Source organism: Oncorhynchus nerka, linkage group LG28 (assembly GCF_034236695.1).
Source record: "Oncorhynchus nerka isolate Pitt River linkage group LG28, Oner_Uvic_2.0, whole genome shotgun sequence".
NCBI lineage: Eukaryota > Metazoa > Chordata > Actinopteri > Salmoniformes > Salmonidae > Oncorhynchus > Oncorhynchus nerka.
In genome coordinates this window covers 53995743-54017007 of record NC_088423.1, presented here as the reverse complement: position 1 = coordinate 54017007, position 21265 = coordinate 53995743, and the positions used below count along the sequence as shown (strand labels likewise).

The following is a 21265-nucleotide window of genomic DNA, read 5'->3' as shown; positions in this document are numbered from 1 at the left end:
TGCCAACTCATATGGTCTTGGTCACATCTGGTTCGCTGGACAATGACTGTTGAAGTTGGCAAGACACCACAAACAGTCCTGGGACTGACTTCAGCGGATATCTCCCATTGACATCAATGCATGATTTATGAGGAAGCCTGGATTGCACAGACATACAATGTCTCAAATTAGTTATTTTGCCCTGATTAAAGAAACTGAGGGATTCACTCTTTTTCTATTCTCATTGGTAGACCAACGAGATCCTAAACAAGATCTGTGTGGAGCAGATGCCATTGGAAAACAAGACGCGGGTCCAAGGGGGCGGGGGCGGAGGAGGCGGAGCCACCTATGTGTTCAAGGTAAGGTGAGAAGGCCGCGTCCCGATAGTCTTATAAAGCTTTCCCAGTTTTCTTGCCCTCCTTGATCACTGATATGGCTAAAGATGTATTTCATATTGCTTTCAACTGTCAGATATGCGTAGGAAGGAAGGAAGGAAGGAGTCTGATGAGGAACAGAAGTTAGGAAAATAAATGAAAGGAAAGGGGATATATTAGATGATTTAGATTTATGAATATGTTTTTTTATGTGTCCTTCAGCTATTCCTTTTTAATTGAAGCTGGGCTGAAGCGGGTCTAAACACACATCCATTAAATGTATAATATATGCTAGAACAGTGGTATTGAAGTATTATTTGTTAAAGTCACACAAATTTCCTGGTTGTCAAAGTTCCAGATGAATATTGTCATTTATCGGCGAAGTAACAAATCCCCACCTCGCAACCCATGAGAATCAAAACTGTTCACACCCAGGGCCTCCCGGGTGGCGTAGCGGTCTAAGGCACTGAGGCATCGCTACAGCCTCGGTTTGATCCTAGGCTGTGTCACTGCCTGACTGTGCGCCCCATAGGGTGGCGCACAACTGGCTCAGCGTCGTCCGGGTTAGGGGACAGTTTGGCTGGTGGGATTTCCTTAACCCATTATGCTCTAGCGACTCCATGTGGCAGGCTGAAGCCTGCAAGCTGACTTTGGATGGTGTTTCCTCCAACACATTGGTTCGGCTTGCTTCCGGGTTAAGAGAGCAGTGTGTACAGGAGCACTGCGCCTTGGCAGTTTGTGTTTCGAAGGGTGCATAAGTCTCGACCTTCGCCTCTCCCGAGTCCGTTGGGGAGTTGCAGCGATGAGACAAGAATTGTAACTGCCAATTGTGGCGAAAATATAGCGTAAACAAAATATATACAGTAGCAGTCGAAAGTTTGGACACACCTACTCATTCAAGGGTTTTTCCTTATTTTTACTATTTTCTACATTGTAGAATAATAGTGAAGACATCAAAACTATGAAATTCATCCCAAACATTGTCAATAGGGTTAAGGTCAGGTGATCGTGGAGGCCAGGTCATCTGATGCAGCACTCCATCACTAACTTTCTTGTTCAAATAGCCTTTACACAGCCTTGCTGTCATCTAGTGGACATTTTGCTCTATTGCCCTCAGCTATGGTTAGACTGTTGTTGTTCATGTTTTTCTGTGTTCTAGTGTACTATGGTATATTTAGCTTTCTTATTCTTGACACGTCTCCCAGTCATATTTAAGGTTAGGAACTACCTTTTAGTGTTCTGATACTTCTAGTTTGGAGTTGTATTTTTATGATAACATAGCTACAGTGTTTCAATGTGTATAGAATTGCTTGCTAGGTGTGTCCCATCAATTGTGTAACCACTCCCTCTTCCAATTAGGGCTAATTGATAAGCTGTTAAAAAGAGGACCTTGTATTCCTCTTTCTTTGTACTCCCTGACGAAGGCCATGCAGCCGAAACGCGTTGTTTAAAAAAAACTTTGTTTCTATTAAACATGCCATACTAATAAAGGCATTTTCATCAATTATATGAAGAGTGCCTTGGTCCTCCTTTCTTTTTGATGACCAATTTACCCCTTTTACCAAAGAGCACCTTCTATCTACCAAAACTTACTATTGTGTACCTTAGTTGCACTTCCGTTCCACCTTTTTCTACAGCCTGGAGGTGTGTTGGGTAATTTTCCTGTTGAAAAACAAATGATAGTCCCACTATGTGCAAACCAGATGGGATGGTGTAACGCTGCAGAATGCTGTGGTAGCCATGCTGGTTAAGTGTGCCTTGAATTCTAAATAAATCACTAACAGTGTCACCAGCAAATCACTCCCACACATCACACCTCCTCCCCCAAGCTTCCCTTTCAAAGTTAATCCATTCACCTACTCTGTGTTTCACAAAGACACGGCGGTTGGATCCAAAAATTTCAAATTATGACTCATCAGACCAAAGGACAGATTTCCGGCGGTCAATGGCAATTACTTGTGTTTCTTGGCCCAAGCAAGTCTCTGCTTCTTATTGGTGTCCTTTAGTAGTGGTTTCTTTTCAGCAATTCAACCATGAAGGCCTAATTCACACAGTTGAGATGTGTACGTTAATTGAACTCTGTAAAGCATTTATCTGGGCAGCAATTTCTGAGGCTGGTAACTCTAATTCATCCTCTGCAGCAGAGGTAACTCTGGGTCTTACTTTCCTGTGACGGTCCTCATGAGAGACAGTTTCATCATATCGCTTGATGGTTTTTGTGACTGCACTTGAAGAAACGTTCAAAGTTTTTGAAATTTTCCAGATTGACTGACCATTATGTCTTAAAGTAATGACGGACTGGCGCTTCTCTTTGCTTATTTAAGCTGTTCTTGCCATAATATGGGCTTGGTCTTATGTAAATCACCCCTATCTTGTCACAACACAACTGATTGGCTCAATGCATTAAGTAGGAAAGAAATTCCCGAAAATTACTTTTAACAAGGAACACCTGTTAATTGAAATGCATTCCAGGTGAATACCTAATGAAATTGGCTATATATATATATATGTGTGTGTATATATATATGTGTATATATATACAGTGCCTTGCCCCCTTCAACTTTGCGATCTTTTGCCACATTTCAGGCTTCAAACATAAAGATATAAAACTGTATTTTTTGTGAAGAATCAACAACAAGTGGGACACAATCATGAAGTGGAACGACATTTATTGGATATTTCAAACTTTTTTAACAAATCAAAAACTGACAAATTGGGCGTGCAAAATTATTCAGCCCCCTTAAGTGAATACTTTGTAGCGCCACCTTTTGCTGCGATTACAGCTGTAAGTCGCTTGGGGTATGTCTCTATCAGTTTTGCACATCGAGAGACTGACATTTTTTCCCATTCCTCCTTGCAAAACAGCTCGAGCTCAGTGAGGTTGGATGGAGAGCATTTGTGAACAGCAGTTTTCAGTTCTTTCCACAGATTCTCGATTGGATTCAGGTCTGGACTTTAACTTGGCCATTCTAACACCTGGATATGTTTATTTTTGAACCATTCCATTGTAGATTTTGCTTTATGTTTTGGATCATTGTCTTGTTGGAAGACAAATCTCCGTCCCAGTCTCAGGTTGTCACGCCTTGGTCAATATATTTTGTGTTTTCGTTATATGTTTGGGTAGGCCAGGGTGTGACATGGGTTTATATGTTGTTGTCGTATTGGGGTTTGTAATATTTGGGATCGCGGCTGATTAGGGGTGTGGTAAAGGATTGGCTGCCTGAGGCGATTCCCAATCAGTCAGGTGATTCTTGTTGTCTTGGATTGGGAACCGTATTTAGGCAGCCTCAGTTTCGCTTTGTATTTCGTGGGTGTTTGTTCCTGTCTCTGTGTTGTAGTCACCAGATAGGCTGTAATTAGTTTCACGTTCTGTTTGTTGTTTTGTATTTCTGAGTTATTTCATGTACCGCATTTCATTCATTAAAGTCATGAGTAACCAACACGCTGCATTTCGGTCCGACTCTCTTTCCACAAACGAAGAACGCCGTTACACAGGTCTTTTGCAGACTCCATCAGGTTCTTCCAGAATGGTCCTGTATTTGGCTCCATCCATCTTCCCATCAATTTTAACTTCTTAAGGATGACGCAGAATATAGTTCCCATGCAGGAACATCAATCAGCGGAAATTCAGAGCGCCACCTATAGTTTTTGATAAAACTCAAACATTCATTAAAAGACACATTCAAGGTAGTGAATTAAAGCTACACTCATTGTGAATCTATCCACCAAGTCAGATTTGTAAAATGCTTTTCGGCGAAAGCATGAGAAGCTATTATCTGATGACATTCACCCTCAAAATACTCCAACGTCACCTAACACGACAGATTTTGCGGTAGCCGGCGCTACCCAAAACGCAGAAATAGAATATAAAACATTCATTACCTTTGACAAGCTTCTTTCTTGGCATTCCTAGATGTCCCATAAACATCACTATTGGGTTTTTTTTTTCTCGATTAAATCGGTCCATATATAGCCTAGATATCGATCTATGAAGACTGTGTAATCAAGGAAAAAACTGAGTTTGATAACGCAACGTCATTTTTTTAAATTAAAAAAGTCGACGATAAACTTTCACAAAACACTTCGAAATACTTTTGTAATGCAACTTTAGGTATTAGTAAACGTGAATAATCTATGAAAATGATCACGGGGCGATGTATATTCAATAGCTCCACGTTCTGATATCATGTCCAAATATTTCTCAACCAAAACATCCGGTCGGAGACTGGAAGAAATTCCCTGCCTTGCGTCCGTTTGACCAAGAAACAAATCCGAGACAAATGACAAGACTGTTGACATCGTGTGGAAGCTGTAGGTATTGCAACCTCAGACCCATTTAATGTGGGTCACGTTTAACAACGGGTTGAATTGGCCCATGGATATATTTTCCCATTTTCAGTGATCAGATTTTCCTGCACTTTTCGATGAAACGCACGTTCAGTTTTAGAAACGTCTGAGTGTTTTCTATCCACACATACTAATCATATGCATATACTATATTCCTGGCATGAGTAGCAGGGTGCTGAAATGTTGCGCGATTTTTAACAAAAAGCTGCGAAAATGCGCATGATCTTAACCATCTTCCCTGTCCCTGCTGAAGAAAAGCAGGCCCAAACCATGATGCTGCCACCACCATGTTTGACAGTGGGGATGGTGTGTTCAGGGTGTTGCTTTTACGCCAAACATAATGTTTTGCATTGTTGCCAAAAAGTTCAATTTTGGTTTCATCTGACCAGAGCACCTTCTTCCACATGTTTGGTGTGTCTCCCAGGTGGCTTGTGGCAAACTTTAAACAACACTTTTTATGGATATCTTTAAGAAATGGCTTTCTTCTTGCCACTCTTCCATAAAGGCCAGATTTGTGCAATATACGACTGATTGTTATCCTATGGACAGAGTCTCCCACCTCAGCTGTAGATCTCTGCAGTTCTTCCAGAGTGATCATGGGCCTCTTGGCTGCATCTCTGATCAGTCTTCTCCTTGTATGAGCTGAAAGTTTAGAAGGACGGCCAGTTCTTGGTAGATTTGCAGTGGTCTGATACTCCTTCCATTTCAATATTATCGCTTGCACAGTGCTCCTTGGGATGTTTAAAGCTTGGGAAATATTTTTGTATCCAAATCCGGCTTTAAACTTCTTCACAACAGTATCTCGGACCTGCCTGGTGTGTTCCTTGTTCTTCATGATGCTCTTTTAACGGACCTCTGAGACTATCACAGTGCAGGTGCATTTATACGGAGATTTATCATCATTAGTCATTTAGGTCAACATTGGATCATTCAGAGATCCTCACTGAACTTCTGGAGAGAGTTTGCTGCTCTGAAAGTAAAGGGGCTGAATAATTTTGCACGCCGAATTTTTAAGTTTTTGATTTGTTAGAAAAGTTTGAAATATCCAATAAATGTTGTTCTACTTCATGATTGTGTCCCACTTGTTGTTGATTCTTCACCAAAAAATACAGTTTTATATCTTTATGTTTGAAGCCTGAAATGTGGCAAAAGGTCGCAAAGTTCAAGGGGGCCGAATACTTTCGCAAGGCACTGTATATATATGTATATATATAAATATATATATATATATATGTGTGTATATATATATGTGTATATATATATATGTGTGTATATATGTGTATATATATATGTATATATATATATATGTGTATATATATGTATATATATGTATATATATATATATATATATATATATGTGTATATATATATGTATATATGTATATATATATATGTGTATATATATATATATATGTGTGTATATATATATGTATATATATATATATATATATATGTGTATATATATATGTATATATATATATGTATGTATATGTATATATATGTGTATATATATATAGATATACATACTTATATATATATGTATATATGTACATACATACATACATATGTATATGTATATAGATGTGTATATATATATATAGATATACATACTTATATATATATGTATATACATATGTATGTATGTGTGTATTTATAAAGATTAAGTAGAATAATGTAGTAAAATGCCTAACCTGGTCCCAGATCTCCTGTTCACACCCCTCTTATTGGCAGATAGAACCGTTTCCAAGCTAATTTCCTGCAATTCTATTACGTTTTGCCAGTTTCAAAACTAATTTCCTGCAATTTACACGTTTTGCCATGGGCCGGAGAGAAAATGTTACAATTTTAAAGCTAATTTCCTGCAATTGTAGACATTTTGCCCTACCTTATGTGTGATCTTATGGTACCAGGGATCAAATGGTTTCCGATTATTTAATTATTTTTGTTGATCCGTCTGTTGAGTATGGCTCTGCTAGAGATTGATAACGTCACACTGACTAATTTGCCATGGTAACAGGTGCAGAGGGGTGTCCACATCCCCCTGATCATCGCAGGTGGGGGTGGGGGACGTGGGTACAGCAGCCAATCCGACAGCCAGGATGAGTTGATGGACGACCTCGATGTACCAGGGCGCAATGGGAAGTCTGGAGCAGCAGGTAAATCACTGTGTGTATTGTAAAGAACTGCTTGACTATATGTATGTTTCCGTGTGTGTGTGCCAGACCTGGGATGACTTTAGTTGTAACTCTGGTTTGTGGAAAGTAACAACATTTCTGGGGGATCGAAGTTACTTTGGAGAGGACTACAACAAAAAATTACAACTTAAAACTATTTGAATACAGATCTGAGAAAGCAACTACTTTTCAAACTATTTTTTTACTTTATTTAATTACAATTTAGCAGATTAACACTGGATTGATAAATGAGCAGATGATGATGTGCAAGTAGACATACTGGTGTGCAAAAGAGCAGAAAAGTAAATAAAAACAGTATGGGGATGAGGTAGGTAGGGCTATTTACAGATGGACTATGTACAGCTGCATTGATCGGTTAGCTGCTCAGATAGTTGATGTTTAAAGTGGGTGAGGGAAATAAAAGTCTCCAACTTCAGCGATTTTTGCAATTCGTTCCAGTCACTGGCAGCAGAGAACAGGAAGAAAAGGCGACCAAATGAGGTGTTGGCTTTGGGGATGATCAGTGAGATATACCTGCTCGAACGTGCTGCTGGAATACATTTAAACTCAACAAATCCAGAGAATTATTTCTTTCAGGTTTTATTTGTATCATCAGATTCCCAGTGGGTCAGAAGTTTACATACACTTAATTAGTATTTGGTAGCATTGCCTTTAAATTGTTTAACTTGGGTCAAACGTTTAGAGTAGCCTTCCACAAGCTTCCCACAATAAGTTGGGGGAATTTTGGACCATTTCTCCTGACAGAACTAGTGTCACTGAGCCAGGTTTGTAGGCCTCCTTGCTCTCATACGCTTTTTCAGTTCAGCCCAAAAATGTTTTATGTGATTGAGGTCAGGGCTTTGTGATGGCCACTCCAATACCTTGACTTTGTTTTCCTTAAGCCATTTTGCCACAACTTTGGAAGTATGCTTGGGGTCATTGTCCATTTGGAAGACCCATTTGCAACCAAACTATTTATTTTTGAAACTTTATTTAACTAGGCAAGTCAGTTAAAGAACAAATTCTTATTTTCAGTGACAGCCTAGGAACAGTGGGTTAACTGCCTGTTCAGGGGCAGAACGACAGATTTGTACCTTGTTAGCTCGAGGGTTTGAACTTGCAACCTTCCGGTTACTAGTCCAACGCTCTAACCACTAGGCTACCCTGCCTGACGTCCTGAGATGTTGCTTCAATATATCCACATCATTTTCCTACCTCATGATCCCATCTATTTTGTGACGTGCACCAGTCCCTCCTTTAGCAAAGCACCCCCACATGATGCTGCCACCACCGTGCTTGATGGTTGGGATGGTGTTCTTCGGCTTGTATACGGATGACACTAATTTGGTGTGTGTGTACGTGCGTGCGTACGTGCGTGCGTGCGTATGCATGCCTCTGTGTGTGCCCGGAATCCATTCTGGTCTCCTGTATCCCGCTCCCTCTTTTAGTTTTATTTCACTAAAACTACAGCATTTTAAAGGCGGGCTCCCCTACTGAGTTCTATTAACAAATCAATATTATTATTTACCACTCATCTGAAATGAGCCGAATACAACAGGTGCAGACATTACCGTGAATGCTTTATTAAAATTACTTACTAGCCCTTAACCAACAATGCAGAGTAAGAAAATAATTGCTAAATATACTATAGTAAAAAAAAGTTACACAATAAATAACAATAACAAGGCTATTGTTATTGTTATTAGGCTACATGCTAAGGGGGTACCAGTACCAAGCCAATGTGTGGGGGACAGGTTAGTCGAGGTAATTATGGTCAACTTTTAACAAGGCACACCAGACAATTGAGGAGTGACCCCAATTGGCTTACTGCAAATGTAAAAGTGGTGACTAAACTCAACAAAAATAAGAATAAATTGTATTATGAAGCCAAGCTCAATGATAGAAAGAACGAAGGGAAAAAACTTTGGAGTACTTTAAATTGAATGGCTTTTTCATCACAAAACAATTTTATGTAGCCAATTATTTTTATGATTACTTGTGGGCAAATACAAACAATGAAGAGTGAGCCATTGAACACATGTATAAAAAAAATAATATTGAAAGAAAGGCATTTGCAAGTTTGAATTTTGTAAAGGTAGTGGGAGAGGTGGAAAAAAGATTGTTATTGATCAGCAATTGTCACAGCCTGACCATATAGAGAGCCCTTGTTTCTCTATGATGTAGTAGGTCAGGGCGTGACTGGGGGTATTCTAGTTTGTTATTTCTATGTGGTGTTCTAGTTTATTTTTCTATGTTGGTGATTTGTATGATTCCCAATTAGAAGCAGCTGGTAATCATTGTCTCTAATTGGGGATCATATTTAGGTAACATATTTCCCACCTGTGTTTGTGGGATATTATTTTGTGTACCACGTAGTCACGTTTCGTTTTTAGTTTATTGATTTATTGTTTTGTTTTTGCTAAGTTTCACTTTGTAATAAATATGTGGAACTCTACATCCGTTGCGCCTTGGTCCGTTTCTCCTCACGATTGTGACAGCAATGACAAACATGGCATTGACAACTTAGATGAAAAGCTACTGAGGATGGTAGCTGACTCTATAGCCACTCCCTGGAGGGAAGCATAATTAATTCCGATACCCAAGAGTGGTAAAGCAGCCTTCACTGCTATAACAGCAGATCTATCAGCTTGCTGCCAGCTCTTAGCAAACTGTTGGAAAAAATATTCTTTGACCAAATACAATGCCACTTTCTGTAAATATATTAACAACAGTCTTTCAGCATGCTTATAGAGAAGGGCACTCAACGTGTACTGCACTGACACAAATTACTGATGATTGATTGAAAAAAATTGATAATAAGAAGATTGTGGGAACTGTATTGTTAGATTTCAGTGCAGATTCAGAGCTTTCTATCAAACAGAACTCAAAGGGTTTTCTTTAATGTACGCTTCTCTAATGTCAAATGTAAACTGTGGTGTACGGCAGGGCAACTCTCTAGGCCCTCTACTCTGTTCTATGTGTACCGATGAACTGCTACTGACATTAAACAAAGCATGTGTGTCCATGTTTGCTGATGATTCAACCGTATATACGCATCAGCAACCACAGCTAAGGAGGTCACTGAAACTCTTATCAAAGAGTTGCAGTCTGTTTTGGAATGTGTGGCCAGTAATAGTCCCTAAGTTCTAGACCTGGTAATGAATGGTGTGGCTGTTGAACAAGTTGAGGAGATTAAATGACTTGGTGTTACCTTAGATTGTAAACTGATGGGTAGAGGTCTGTCCGTAATAAAGAGATGCTATGCTTTTTTGACACCACACTCCACAAAGCATGTCCTGTAGGCTCTAGTTTTATCTTACCTTAATTATTGTCCAGTCATATGTATTGTGCTGCAATGAAATACGTAGTGAAGTGATAATATTAATACTATGCATGCCAGTCTCTCTTGGCTAAGAGGTGAGAAAAGACTGACTGCGTCACCTCTTGTTTTTATAAAACACATTAACGTGTTAGAAATTCCACATTGTTTGCAAAGTCAACTTACACACAACACAACACTGACACACACACTTACGCCACCAGACATGCCACCATGGGTCTTTTCACAGTCCCCAGGTCCAGAACAAATTCAAGGCAGTGTACAGTATAATACAGAGCCATGAGTGCATGGAACTCCCTTCCATCTCATATACAGAGCCATGAGTGTATGGAACTCCCTTCCATCTCATATACAGAGCCATGAGTGTATGGAACTCCCTTCCATCTCATATACAGCGCCATGAGTGTATGGAACTCCCTTCCACCTCATATACAGAGCCGTGAGTGTATGGAACTCCCTTCCATCTCATATACAGAGCCGTGAGTGCATGGAACTCCCTTCCATCTCATATACAGAGCCATGAGTGTATGGAACTCCCTTCCATCTCATATACAGAGCCATGAGTGTATGGAACTCCCTTTCATCTAATATACAGAGCCATGAGTGCATGGAACTCCCTTCCATCTCATATACAGAGCCATGGAACTCCCTTCCATCTCATATACAGAGCCATGAGTGTATGGAACTCCCTTTCATCTAATATACAGAGCCATGAGTGTATGGAACTCCCTTCCATCTCATATACAGAGCCATGAGTGTATGGAACTCCCTCCCATCTCATATACAGAGCCATGAGTGTATGGAACTCCCTTCCATCTCATATACAGAGCCATGAGTGTATTGAACTCCCTTCCATCTCATATACAGAGCCATGAGTGTATTGAACTCCCTTCCATCTCATATACAGAGCCATGAGTGTATGGAACTCCCTTCCATCTCATATACAGAGCCATGAGTGTATTGAACTCCCTTCCATCTCATATACAGAGCCATGAGTGTATGGAACTCCCTTCCATCTCATATACAGAGCCATGAGTGTATGGAACTCTCATATACCGAGCCATGAGTGTATGGAACTCCCTTCCATCTCATATACAGAGCCATGAGTGTATGGTACTCCCTTTCATCTCATATACAGAGCCATGAGTGCATGGAACTCCCTTCCATCTCATATACAGAGCCATGAGTGTATGGGACTCCCTTCCATCTCATATACAGAGCCATGAGTGTATGGAACTCCCTTCCATCTCATATACAGAGCCATGAGTGTATGGAACTCCCTTCCATCTCATATACAGAGCCATGAGTGTATGGAACTCTCTTCCATCTCATATACAGAGCCGTGAGTGTATGGAACTCCCTTCCATCTCATATACAGAGCCGTGAGTGTATGGAACTCCCTTCCATCTCATATACAGAGCCATGAGTATATGGAACTCCCTTCCATCTCATATACAGAGCCATGAGTGTATGGTACTCCCTTTCATCTCATATACCGAGCCATGAGTGCATGGAACTCCCTTCCATCTCAAATACAGAGCCATGAGTGTATGGGACTCCCTTCCATCTCATATACAGAGCCATGAGTGCATGGGACTCCCTTCCATCTCATATACAGAGCCATGAGTGTATGGAACCCTTTCATCTCATATACAGAGCCATGAGTGTATGGAACTCCCTTTCATCTAATATACAGAGCCATGAATGTATGGAACTCCCTTCCATCTCATATACAGAGCCATGAGTGTATGGAACTCCCTTCCATCTCATATACAGAGCCATGAGTGTATGGAACTCCCTTTCATCTAATATACAGAGCCATGAGTGCATGGAACTCCCTTCCATCTCATATACAGAGCCATGGGTGCATGGAACTCCCTTTCATCTAATATACAGAGCCATGAGTGTATGGAACTCCCTTTCATCTAATATACAGAGCCATGAGTGTATGGAACTCCCTTCCATCTCATATACAGGACTCCCTTTCATTTTATGTAGCGGAAGTGAACAGCAAACCTGGCTTCAAAAAACATATAAAGAAAAACCTCACAACACACTGTCTCTCCAACATGTGACCTACTTGTTGTGTATGTACTGACATGTACTGACATGTATGTGTAATTGATAGATGCACTCACACTACATGCTAATTTAAATTGTGAAGTATTTTGTCTGTAATGTCTTTTTAGTTATATGACGGACCCCAGTAAGACTGGCTGTCATTTTTGTCGCTGGGTAATGGGGATCCTAATAAATTAAAGCATGTTTTCAGTGGCTTGTGCTCTGGAGTATCCTTTGGAGTGGATAGATAATGTTAGTTTGCATTATTGCTAAATCAGCTTGTATACAGTTGTTTTTTGTTTTTGTCAGCAAGGAAAATGGAAAGTTTGATGTTTCGGGTTGAAGTTTGAGTTGCAAAATGCAAGAGATTTACTGTAGAATGTCGTATTGGATAAGATACACTGATTTTGGGTGTATTCCAGTTTTGCTTGTGTAGTTCTGTTAATGGCAATAGAGAATATTATTGAGTATATTGTCCAACAGTAACAGTTTGAGTTTGTACTCAATCACTTAATTGGATTGGTAGTTATGTTTTAGTGTCTTTATGAGGGTATGTCTGCCTGGGTGTACTCCAGGTAGACATCTGTTAAGTAAATCGTTTGACAGTCCTAAGAAAATGTGTTTGCTCCCAGATAGAAACATACATTAACATGCTATTTAAAAAAACATTTATGTACTTCTATTCCATCCCTGATGCATGCGTTTCATAGCCTTGCTACCTCTGTGCATAGTCATATTTATCTTTCTTACTAGTAAAACAAGACAGGACAAGACGACAATCTTGCATGTCTATTCCTTCACGATTTTTCTCTCTCCTGTTCTACCCTGGGTGCAAACACAACGCCTCTCCATTACCGTTATTTTGTACACATCTTGGTCTCCATTATTCACTCGTTTTGAGTTGACTGCACCTCGCAGAACATAATATATTGATTAGGCTGTTCAGTAGGCCTTAGGCTTACTGTGAGTGGAGCCTGGTGAGCGCGAAATGAAATATTCACTCTGCCTGTGCTGTTTGTTGCTGGCATTCATATGGTGTTCTTTTTTTACAAGTTTTGGATTTACTTTGTTTGTTTCATTCTCTCTGTAACCAAGAGGAGAAAGAGGAGGAGAGATTAGGGCAAGACGCAAGCCGGGAGAGTGTTGGTAGGTTTAATTGAGGGTTTTTAGTGCCGACTACAGCTCGAACCTGCTTGTGACAGGAGAGGGGGAGGCCCCAACTACAAATTACTGCCAAGTCTCTGTTCAGATACAGGGGTATTTACTGTCTTGGTGCCGGAGGCATTCCTTGTGATGTTATTTCAGACAATGGACCTGAGTGTGAATGGGTGGATGTTAAGGAGTTTGAATCAAATAATCATAATATTATCATTGCCCATCCCATGAAAACATCCTACATCTACATTATATTGTGCCCCGTGTGAAGACTTACTTGCAACTTTCAAATACTATGACAATCCAGGAATCAATCAATCAATCAACCACTCAATCAATGATCAATTGATTTATTGGATATCCAAGAAGTATCTGTAAATGTGTGTACATTATTTATTTCAGCGTAAAACTGTCTTGAGGTTTTTCCTTTGTGTCTTTGTGTGTGTCAGGTGGAGGCGGAGGTTGGCATGACAGTAACCCTGGGTCTCAGGGCGGGAGACCCCTCATACTCGGAGGCCAGGGGGGGCAGCCCTGCATTAAGTTCAGCTGGGAGACCCGAGGGGGTTTCGGGGGAGGGGGTGGTGCCTGTACAACCGGTGGTGGAGGAGGGGGCTATAGAGGTAAGTGAAAACATATTTACAGTAAATATACAGTATATAGCATTGTAACATGAATATATAACAAAACTAATATGACATTACATCTCCAGTCTTGCCTTAACATGTTAAGGTAGGTTGTCCCTTTGCCATTGGTTGGTCTAACAAATTATCATTATCTGTCATTACATATTTCATCAGGTAGCACTTTAGATTAAATAAAACATTTATGCCATTAAGGTACTCTGTAATAAGTTCACTGACTAATTGTGTTATTTTATTACCAACACCATCCTCATCCCTTTCTCTAGGTGGCAGCACCTCTGAAGCTAATGACCCAAAGCAGGATGGAGACGACGGCTCCTCTTTCATCAGCCCAGAGGGAGAGACCTTCCTGGACCCTCTGAAAGGTAACAGATGATGAAATGAGAGACAATCACACTAACACTTTCTATGAACTATAGGGCGGCAACCGGCAAGGTAAAAGGTTAGTGAGGTGGATTAGTAGCCGGAAGTTCCTGGTTCAAGCCCCGGGCGATAAAAGTGGGAACTGAACCATGACGGAGCATGTATCCTGTTGACCATGTCCGGTGTCTGTGCCTGTAGGTATGGAAAGTGACGGAGAGGTGATCATCGGCCCCGTGCTAAACTGTAGCCTCTGTGAGACGGGCGAATGTCACAAGAACGAGGAGGGGACCTTGTGTTACTGTGACGTGGACTTTGTACTGGCCCGCGACGGTGTGTCTTGTATCAACTCATCAACAGGTCAGAGACACACACACTCTCTCTCACTCTCATACACACACACACACACACACACACACACACAAACTGCAATTGAACACATTGTTTGGATCCAGTTGTGGACAGTAAGTAAAAATGAAACAGATATTTGAAAAGTTATACAAATAGGTAGTTGACACACAAATGAGCCTTGACTATCATTAATAGTGTTTGACTGTTATTTTATAAAATTATTACATACCACGTTCAATTATTACGCCATTAAATGAATAATTTAACAATTAATTAAGTAGTAATCTGGGGCACCGTGGAAAAAGTTGTTTAACGAGTTACTTTCTCCCGACTAAACTCTAAAGATATACATATCTGTTACATCAGTCACAGTCAATTCATTAATTCCTATTTACCTTTAGTTTCATTCTGAATGTCGCAAAACTCTTGGATATCTACACGAACCCTAGCATAAATGATGAATCAGCGATATACAACTAGGCTTAATTATTTATTTACTAACTAACTAAATAATCACACAGAATTACATAAACATACAAACAGGAGAGCTTACACATTGATTACTACACAATGCAATGAAAAATCCCTAGTGGATTGAACTGATATGACGGATTCAAAAGAGAAGGAAAGGGAGAGACAAAGGAATTCCACTAACGTACATACAGCTGATAACTATGCTCAAGGAAATGCAAATACTTTGCACATGAACGGCCGCTCATTTTAACCTCATAGTCCGCCCCATCCCGCATGCGGTATCGTTACATTTACATTACATTTACATTACATTTAAGTCATTTAGCAGACGCTCTTATCCAGAGCGACTTACAAATTGGTGCTTTCACCTTACTACAGCCTCAAGCTCATTACCATAACGCAACGTTAGCGATTTCTAAAAATCGCAAATGAAATAAATATGCCTGCTCTCAAGCTTATCCTTTTCTTAACAATCCTGTCGTCTCAGATTTTCAAAATATGCTTTAGAACCAGAGAAAATCAATAATTTGTGTAAGAGTGGTGATAGCTAGCTTAGCATTTAGCGTTAGCATTTAGCACGCAACATATTCACAAAAACCAGCCAAGGAATCAAATAAAATAATTTACCTTTGAAGAACTTCAGATGTTTCAATGAGGAGACTCTCAGTTACATAGCAGATGTCCAGTTTTTCCTGAAAGATTATTGTGTAGGACACATCGTTCCCTTTTGTTACTATGCATTTGGCTACCGAAACTAACCGAAAATTCAGTCACCTACACGTCGAACTTTTTTCCGAATTAACTCCATAATATCGACTGAAACATGGAAAACGTTGTTTGAATCAATCCTGAAGGTGGTTTGGCATATATCTCTCCATTGAAAGCACCGTCCTTGAAGCCTGCTTTGTTGTCTGATTCGAATGGAAAAATACTGGGAGCTGACTTTTGCGCACCAAATGCCACGCAGACACCAAGCGGGACACTTGGCAATTGTAGTCTCTTATGGTCAATCTTCCAATGATATGCCTACAAATACGTCACAATGCTGCAGAGACCTTGGGGAAACAAGATAAAGTGTCCGTTTATTCCTGTCGCATTCACAGCCATATAAGGCGATCATGGAAAACATAGCCTCAAAAATCCTGTTCATTTCCTGGTCGGTCATACATCTTGGTTTTGCCCGAAGCATTTGTTCTAAGGGACTCACAGTGAAAATCTTTGCAGTTCTGGAAACGTAAGAGTCTCTTCTTTCCAAAACTATCAATTCCAAGCATATTCGAGCATCTTTTCATGACAAAATATTGCGCTTAAAACGGGCACGTCTTTTTATCCAAAAATGAAATACTGCCCCTAGAGTACTAACAGGTTAAAGAATTGCCATGTACATATTTACGTGTGTATGTCTTTGCTGTCTGTCTGTTGAAAACACTCAATCCATCTACAGGGAGTAATTTGACATGAAGTCTCGAGTTGTAAGTCTCTGGTTGTCCACCAGAGATCACCCTGTCTTTTGTAGAATGGGTCTTTAGAATGGGTCTTTCAGAGTACCACCCGGTGGTTCTCGGTTGAGTTTACTAGACTAAAGTACTTAAACAGCTGCAAACTGAATGTTCCTGTGAAGTCTTCTTCGAGAGAGAGAGTTTCAGAGTTTCTAACCATTTCGTACATTTCAGCTCACGCTGATGTACTGATGACGCTGGTCTAATGTAGAGCTAGAACCATTTTACACGCCCGTAGCAACCCGACAATGTACTGGTCTCTAGAGATGTACATTTCTTACCCATTTCTACGTGTGGACTGCATCCTCACGTTCTCTGGTCTAATGTACATTTCGTTAGCAGTCGTTTATGAGCACTCACCTTTGGAGGGCGGATCCATCACGTTGCCACAATGTCTGTGCTCACATGGCCGTGCTTCCTGACTTGGTGAAACTATTATATGAAAAACAATTCTCATTTAGAAGGCTAACATCACATTTCATCTTCTCACAAATAGTTTCATACTTAATAATATACAGTTGAAGTCGGAAGTTTACGCACAACTTAGCCAAATACATTTAAACTCAGTTTTTCACAATTCCTGACATTTAATCCTAGTAAAAATTCCCTGTCTTATTCTAAGAATGTGAAATGTCAGAATAATAGTAGAGAGAATTATTTCTTTCAACTTTTATTTCTTTCATCACATTCCCAGTGGGTCAGAAGTTTACATACACTCAATTATTATTTGGTAGCATTGCCTTTAAATTGTTTAACTTGGGTCAAACGTTTTGGGTAACCTTCCATAAGCTAAGATAAGTTGGGTGAATTTTGGCCCATTCCTCTTGACAGAGCTGGTGTAACTGAATCAGGTTTGTAGGTCTCCTTGCTCGCACATGCTTTTTCAGTTCTGCCCACAAATCGTCTATAGGATTGAGGTCAGGGCTTTGTGATGGCCACTCCAATACCTTGACTTTGTTGTCCTTAAGCCATTTTGCCACAACTTTGGAAGTATGCTTAGGGTCTATGTCCATTTGGAAGACCCATTTGCGACCAAGCTTTTTATTTTTTTACCTTTATTTAACTAGGCAAGTCAGTTAAGAACAAATTCTTATTTTCAGTGACAGCCTAGTGGGTTAAATGCCTGTTCAGGGGCAGAACGACAGATTTGTACCTTGTCAGCTCAGGGATTTGAACTTGCAACCTTCCGGTTACTAATTACTTCCTGACTGATGTCTTGAGATGTTGCTTCAATATATCCACATAATTCTCCTGCCTCATGATGCCATCTATTTTGTGAAGTGCACCAGTTCCTACTACACAAAAGCACCCCCACAACATGATGCTGACACCCCCGTGCTTCACGTTTGGAATGGTGTTCATCGGCTTGCAAGCCTCCCCCTTTTCCTATAAACATAGTGATGGTCATTATGGCCAAACAGTTCTTTTTTTGTTTCATCAGACCAGAGGACATTTCTCCAAAAAGTACAATCTTTGTCCCTATGTGCATTTGCAAACCGTAGTCTGGCTTTTTTATGGCGGTTTTGGAGCAGTGGCTTCTTCCTTGCTGAGTGACCTTTCAGGTTATGTCGATATAGGACTTGTTTTACTGTGGATATAGATACTTTTGTACCTGTTTCCTACAGCATATTCACAAGGTCCTTTGCTGTTGTTCTGGGATGGATTTGCACTTTTCGCACCAAAGTACATTAATCTCTAGGAGACAGAACGCATCTCTTTCCTGAGCCGTTTGATGGCTGCGTGGTCCCATGGTGTTTGTCTTGCATACTATTGTTTGTACAGATGAACGTGGTACTTTCAGGCATTTGAAAATTGGATGAACCAAACTTGTGGAGGTCTAGAATTTTTTTCCTGAGGTCTTGGCAGCTTTCTTTTGATTTTCCCATGATGTCAGGCAAAGAGGCAATGAGTTTGAAGGTAGGCCTTTAAATACCTCCACAGGTACACCTCCAATTGACTCAAATTATGTCAATTAGCAGAATCTTCTAAAGACACAGCATAATTTTCTGGAATTTCCCAAGCTGTTTAAAGGCACAGTCAACTTAGTGTATCTAAACATCTATCCCACTGGAATTGTGATTACAGTGAATTATTAGTGAACTAATCTGTCTAAACAATTCTTGAAAAAATTACTTGTGTCATGCACAAAACTATAGTTTGTTAACAAGAAATGCGTGGAGTGGTTGAATAACGAGTTTAAATGCCTCCAACCTAAGTGTATGTAAACTTCTGACTTCAACTGTTAATTCCACAGCATTTAGATGTAAACCTGATAACTGGGAAATATACACATTCAGAGATACAGTTATGTTGTTATACCAACCTTAATGAGATCCCAAAACAACTGCTCTGACATAATTGTTCTTTAAGTACCCATGGACCTTTCAAACTGTTTGGATTACAGAAATAGTTTAATTATTCAACCATTTGATGTTACCGTACTGCAACATCTCTCTCTGTGGTAGCAATGGAATTTAACTTCCATTTCTGAATGAGTGGGAGAGAGTGTTTTCCTGCAGGTATTTACGACCGTTATAAAACTGTGGTGGGAGAGGGGGGGGGGGGGGGTCTGGCGCATATGATCCTCACCCAAAAGGGCAAGTCCTGACAGCACGCACACACACATAGTGTTTGATATGGGTAAGTTTAGACTCTCCGAACACTCACACCTGGCTCGATGGGCAATCAGCAAGCACTTGAACAGAGAAGTGAACATTCACACATTTGGAATGTTTTTTATTAAACCAATATATAGCAATAGTTTAGTGTCCATCACTAATATTCAGTTAATGTCTTGGTGCTCTTAAAATAAGATGTATTTGACCCAGATCTGATCTCTTCTCTCCCCTGACAGAGGTGTCTCCCCTGCCTCCCCAGCCCTCCCTGTCCCAGTTGGCCCTGGTTTTGTCTGTGGGGACTTCAGCCCTCATTGCTACCCTGCTGTTGGCTGTGTCTGGAGTCATGATCAGTAGGTGGTGAAATGCATAGGATACAAACACAGACTTATTCGGGGACACATATGCACGCACACTTTTAGCATGAGGAATATTGCAAACGTGGGTATTTGGGGTTATCCATACATACATACTGTACTGTGAGCACACAACACACACCATTGCATCTGAACACATGTTATGTGCGCACATGTACAGTTCAAGTCAAAAGTTTCGACACCTACTCAATCCCGGGTTTTTCGTTGTTTGTACTATTTTCTACACTGTAGAATAATAGTGCAGACATCACAAATATGAAATAACACATTTGGAATCAAGTATTAACCAAAACAACTTTGCACACTCTTGGCATTCTCTAAACCAGTTTCACCTGGAATAATTTTCCAACAGTCTTGAAGTAGTTCCCACATATGCTGAGCACTTGTTGACTGCTTTTCCTTCACTCTGCGGTCCAAATCATCCCAAACCATCTCAAAAGGGTTGAGTTCGGGTGATTGTGGAGGCAAGGTCCTCTGATGCAGAACTCCATCACTCTCCTTCTTTGTCAAACAGCCCTTACACAGCCTGAAGGTGTGTTGTCATGGTCCTCTTGAAAAACAAATGATAGTCCTACCAGTGCAAACCATATGGGATCACTTCAGAAAGCTGTGGTAGCCATGCTAGTTAAGTGTGCCTTGAAGTCTAAATAAATCACTGACAGTGTCACCAGCAAAGCACCCCCACACCTCCTCCGCCATGCTTCACGGTGGGAACCACACATGAGGAGATCATCCATTCACCTAGTCTGCATCTCACAAAGACACGGACTCATCATACTGAAGGACAGATTTCCACCAGTCTAAATTAAATCATATCAAATGTTATTTGTCACATGCGCCGAATACAACAGGTAGACAACCTGTAGACACCTTAGACCTTAAATTCTTACTTACAAGCCCTAACCAACAATGCAGATTTTAAAAAATACCTAAAAAATAAGAATAAGACGTAAAATAACAATAGCAAGGCTATATACAGGGGGTACCGGTACAGAGTCAATGTGCGGGAGCACTGGTTAGTTGAGGTACTTGAAGTAATATGTACAGTACATGTACGTAGTTTACAGTTATTAAAATGACTCTGCATAGATAAGAGAGTAGCAGCAGCGTAAAAGATGGGGGGGGGAGCAATGGAGGTCGTCTGGGTAGCCATTCGATTAGATGTTCAGGAGTCTTATGGTTTGGGGGTAGAAGCTGGACCTAGACTTGGTACTCCGGTACCGCTTGCCATGCAGTAGCAGAGAGAACATTTTTTGACTAGGGTGGCTGGAGGCTTTGACAATTTTTAGGGCCATCCTCTGACACTGCCTGTTATAGAGGTCCTGGATGGCAGGAAGATTGGCCCCAGTGTTGTACTGGGCCGTACGCACTACTACCCTCTGTAGTGCCTTGCGGTCGGAGGCCGAGCAGTTGCCATAGCAGGCGTGGCTGCACCAGCTCTCGATGGTGCTGCTGTAGAGGATCTGAGGACCCATGCCAAATCTTTTCAGTCTCCTGAGGGGGAATAGGTTTTGTCAT

At 40.5% G+C, this 21265-nt stretch overlaps 1 protein-coding gene across 1 annotated transcript in view; it reads left to right on the top strand.

Moving 5' to 3' along the window:
* Positions 1 to 21265, top strand: part of alk (ALK receptor tyrosine kinase) — a 768505-nt gene that overhangs the window by 700059 nt on the left and 47181 nt on the right. Inside the window, exons 14-19 of the mRNA XM_029621021.2 lie at positions 231 to 338; positions 6718 to 6856; positions 13880 to 14050; positions 14338 to 14436; positions 14633 to 14791; positions 19610 to 19723. Coding sequence (XP_029476881.2) covers positions 231 to 338; positions 6718 to 6856; positions 13880 to 14050; positions 14338 to 14436; positions 14633 to 14791; positions 19610 to 19723 — 790 coding nt within the window. The remainder of the gene's footprint in view (positions 1 to 230; positions 339 to 6717; positions 6857 to 13879; positions 14051 to 14337; positions 14437 to 14632; positions 14792 to 19609; positions 19724 to 21265) is intronic.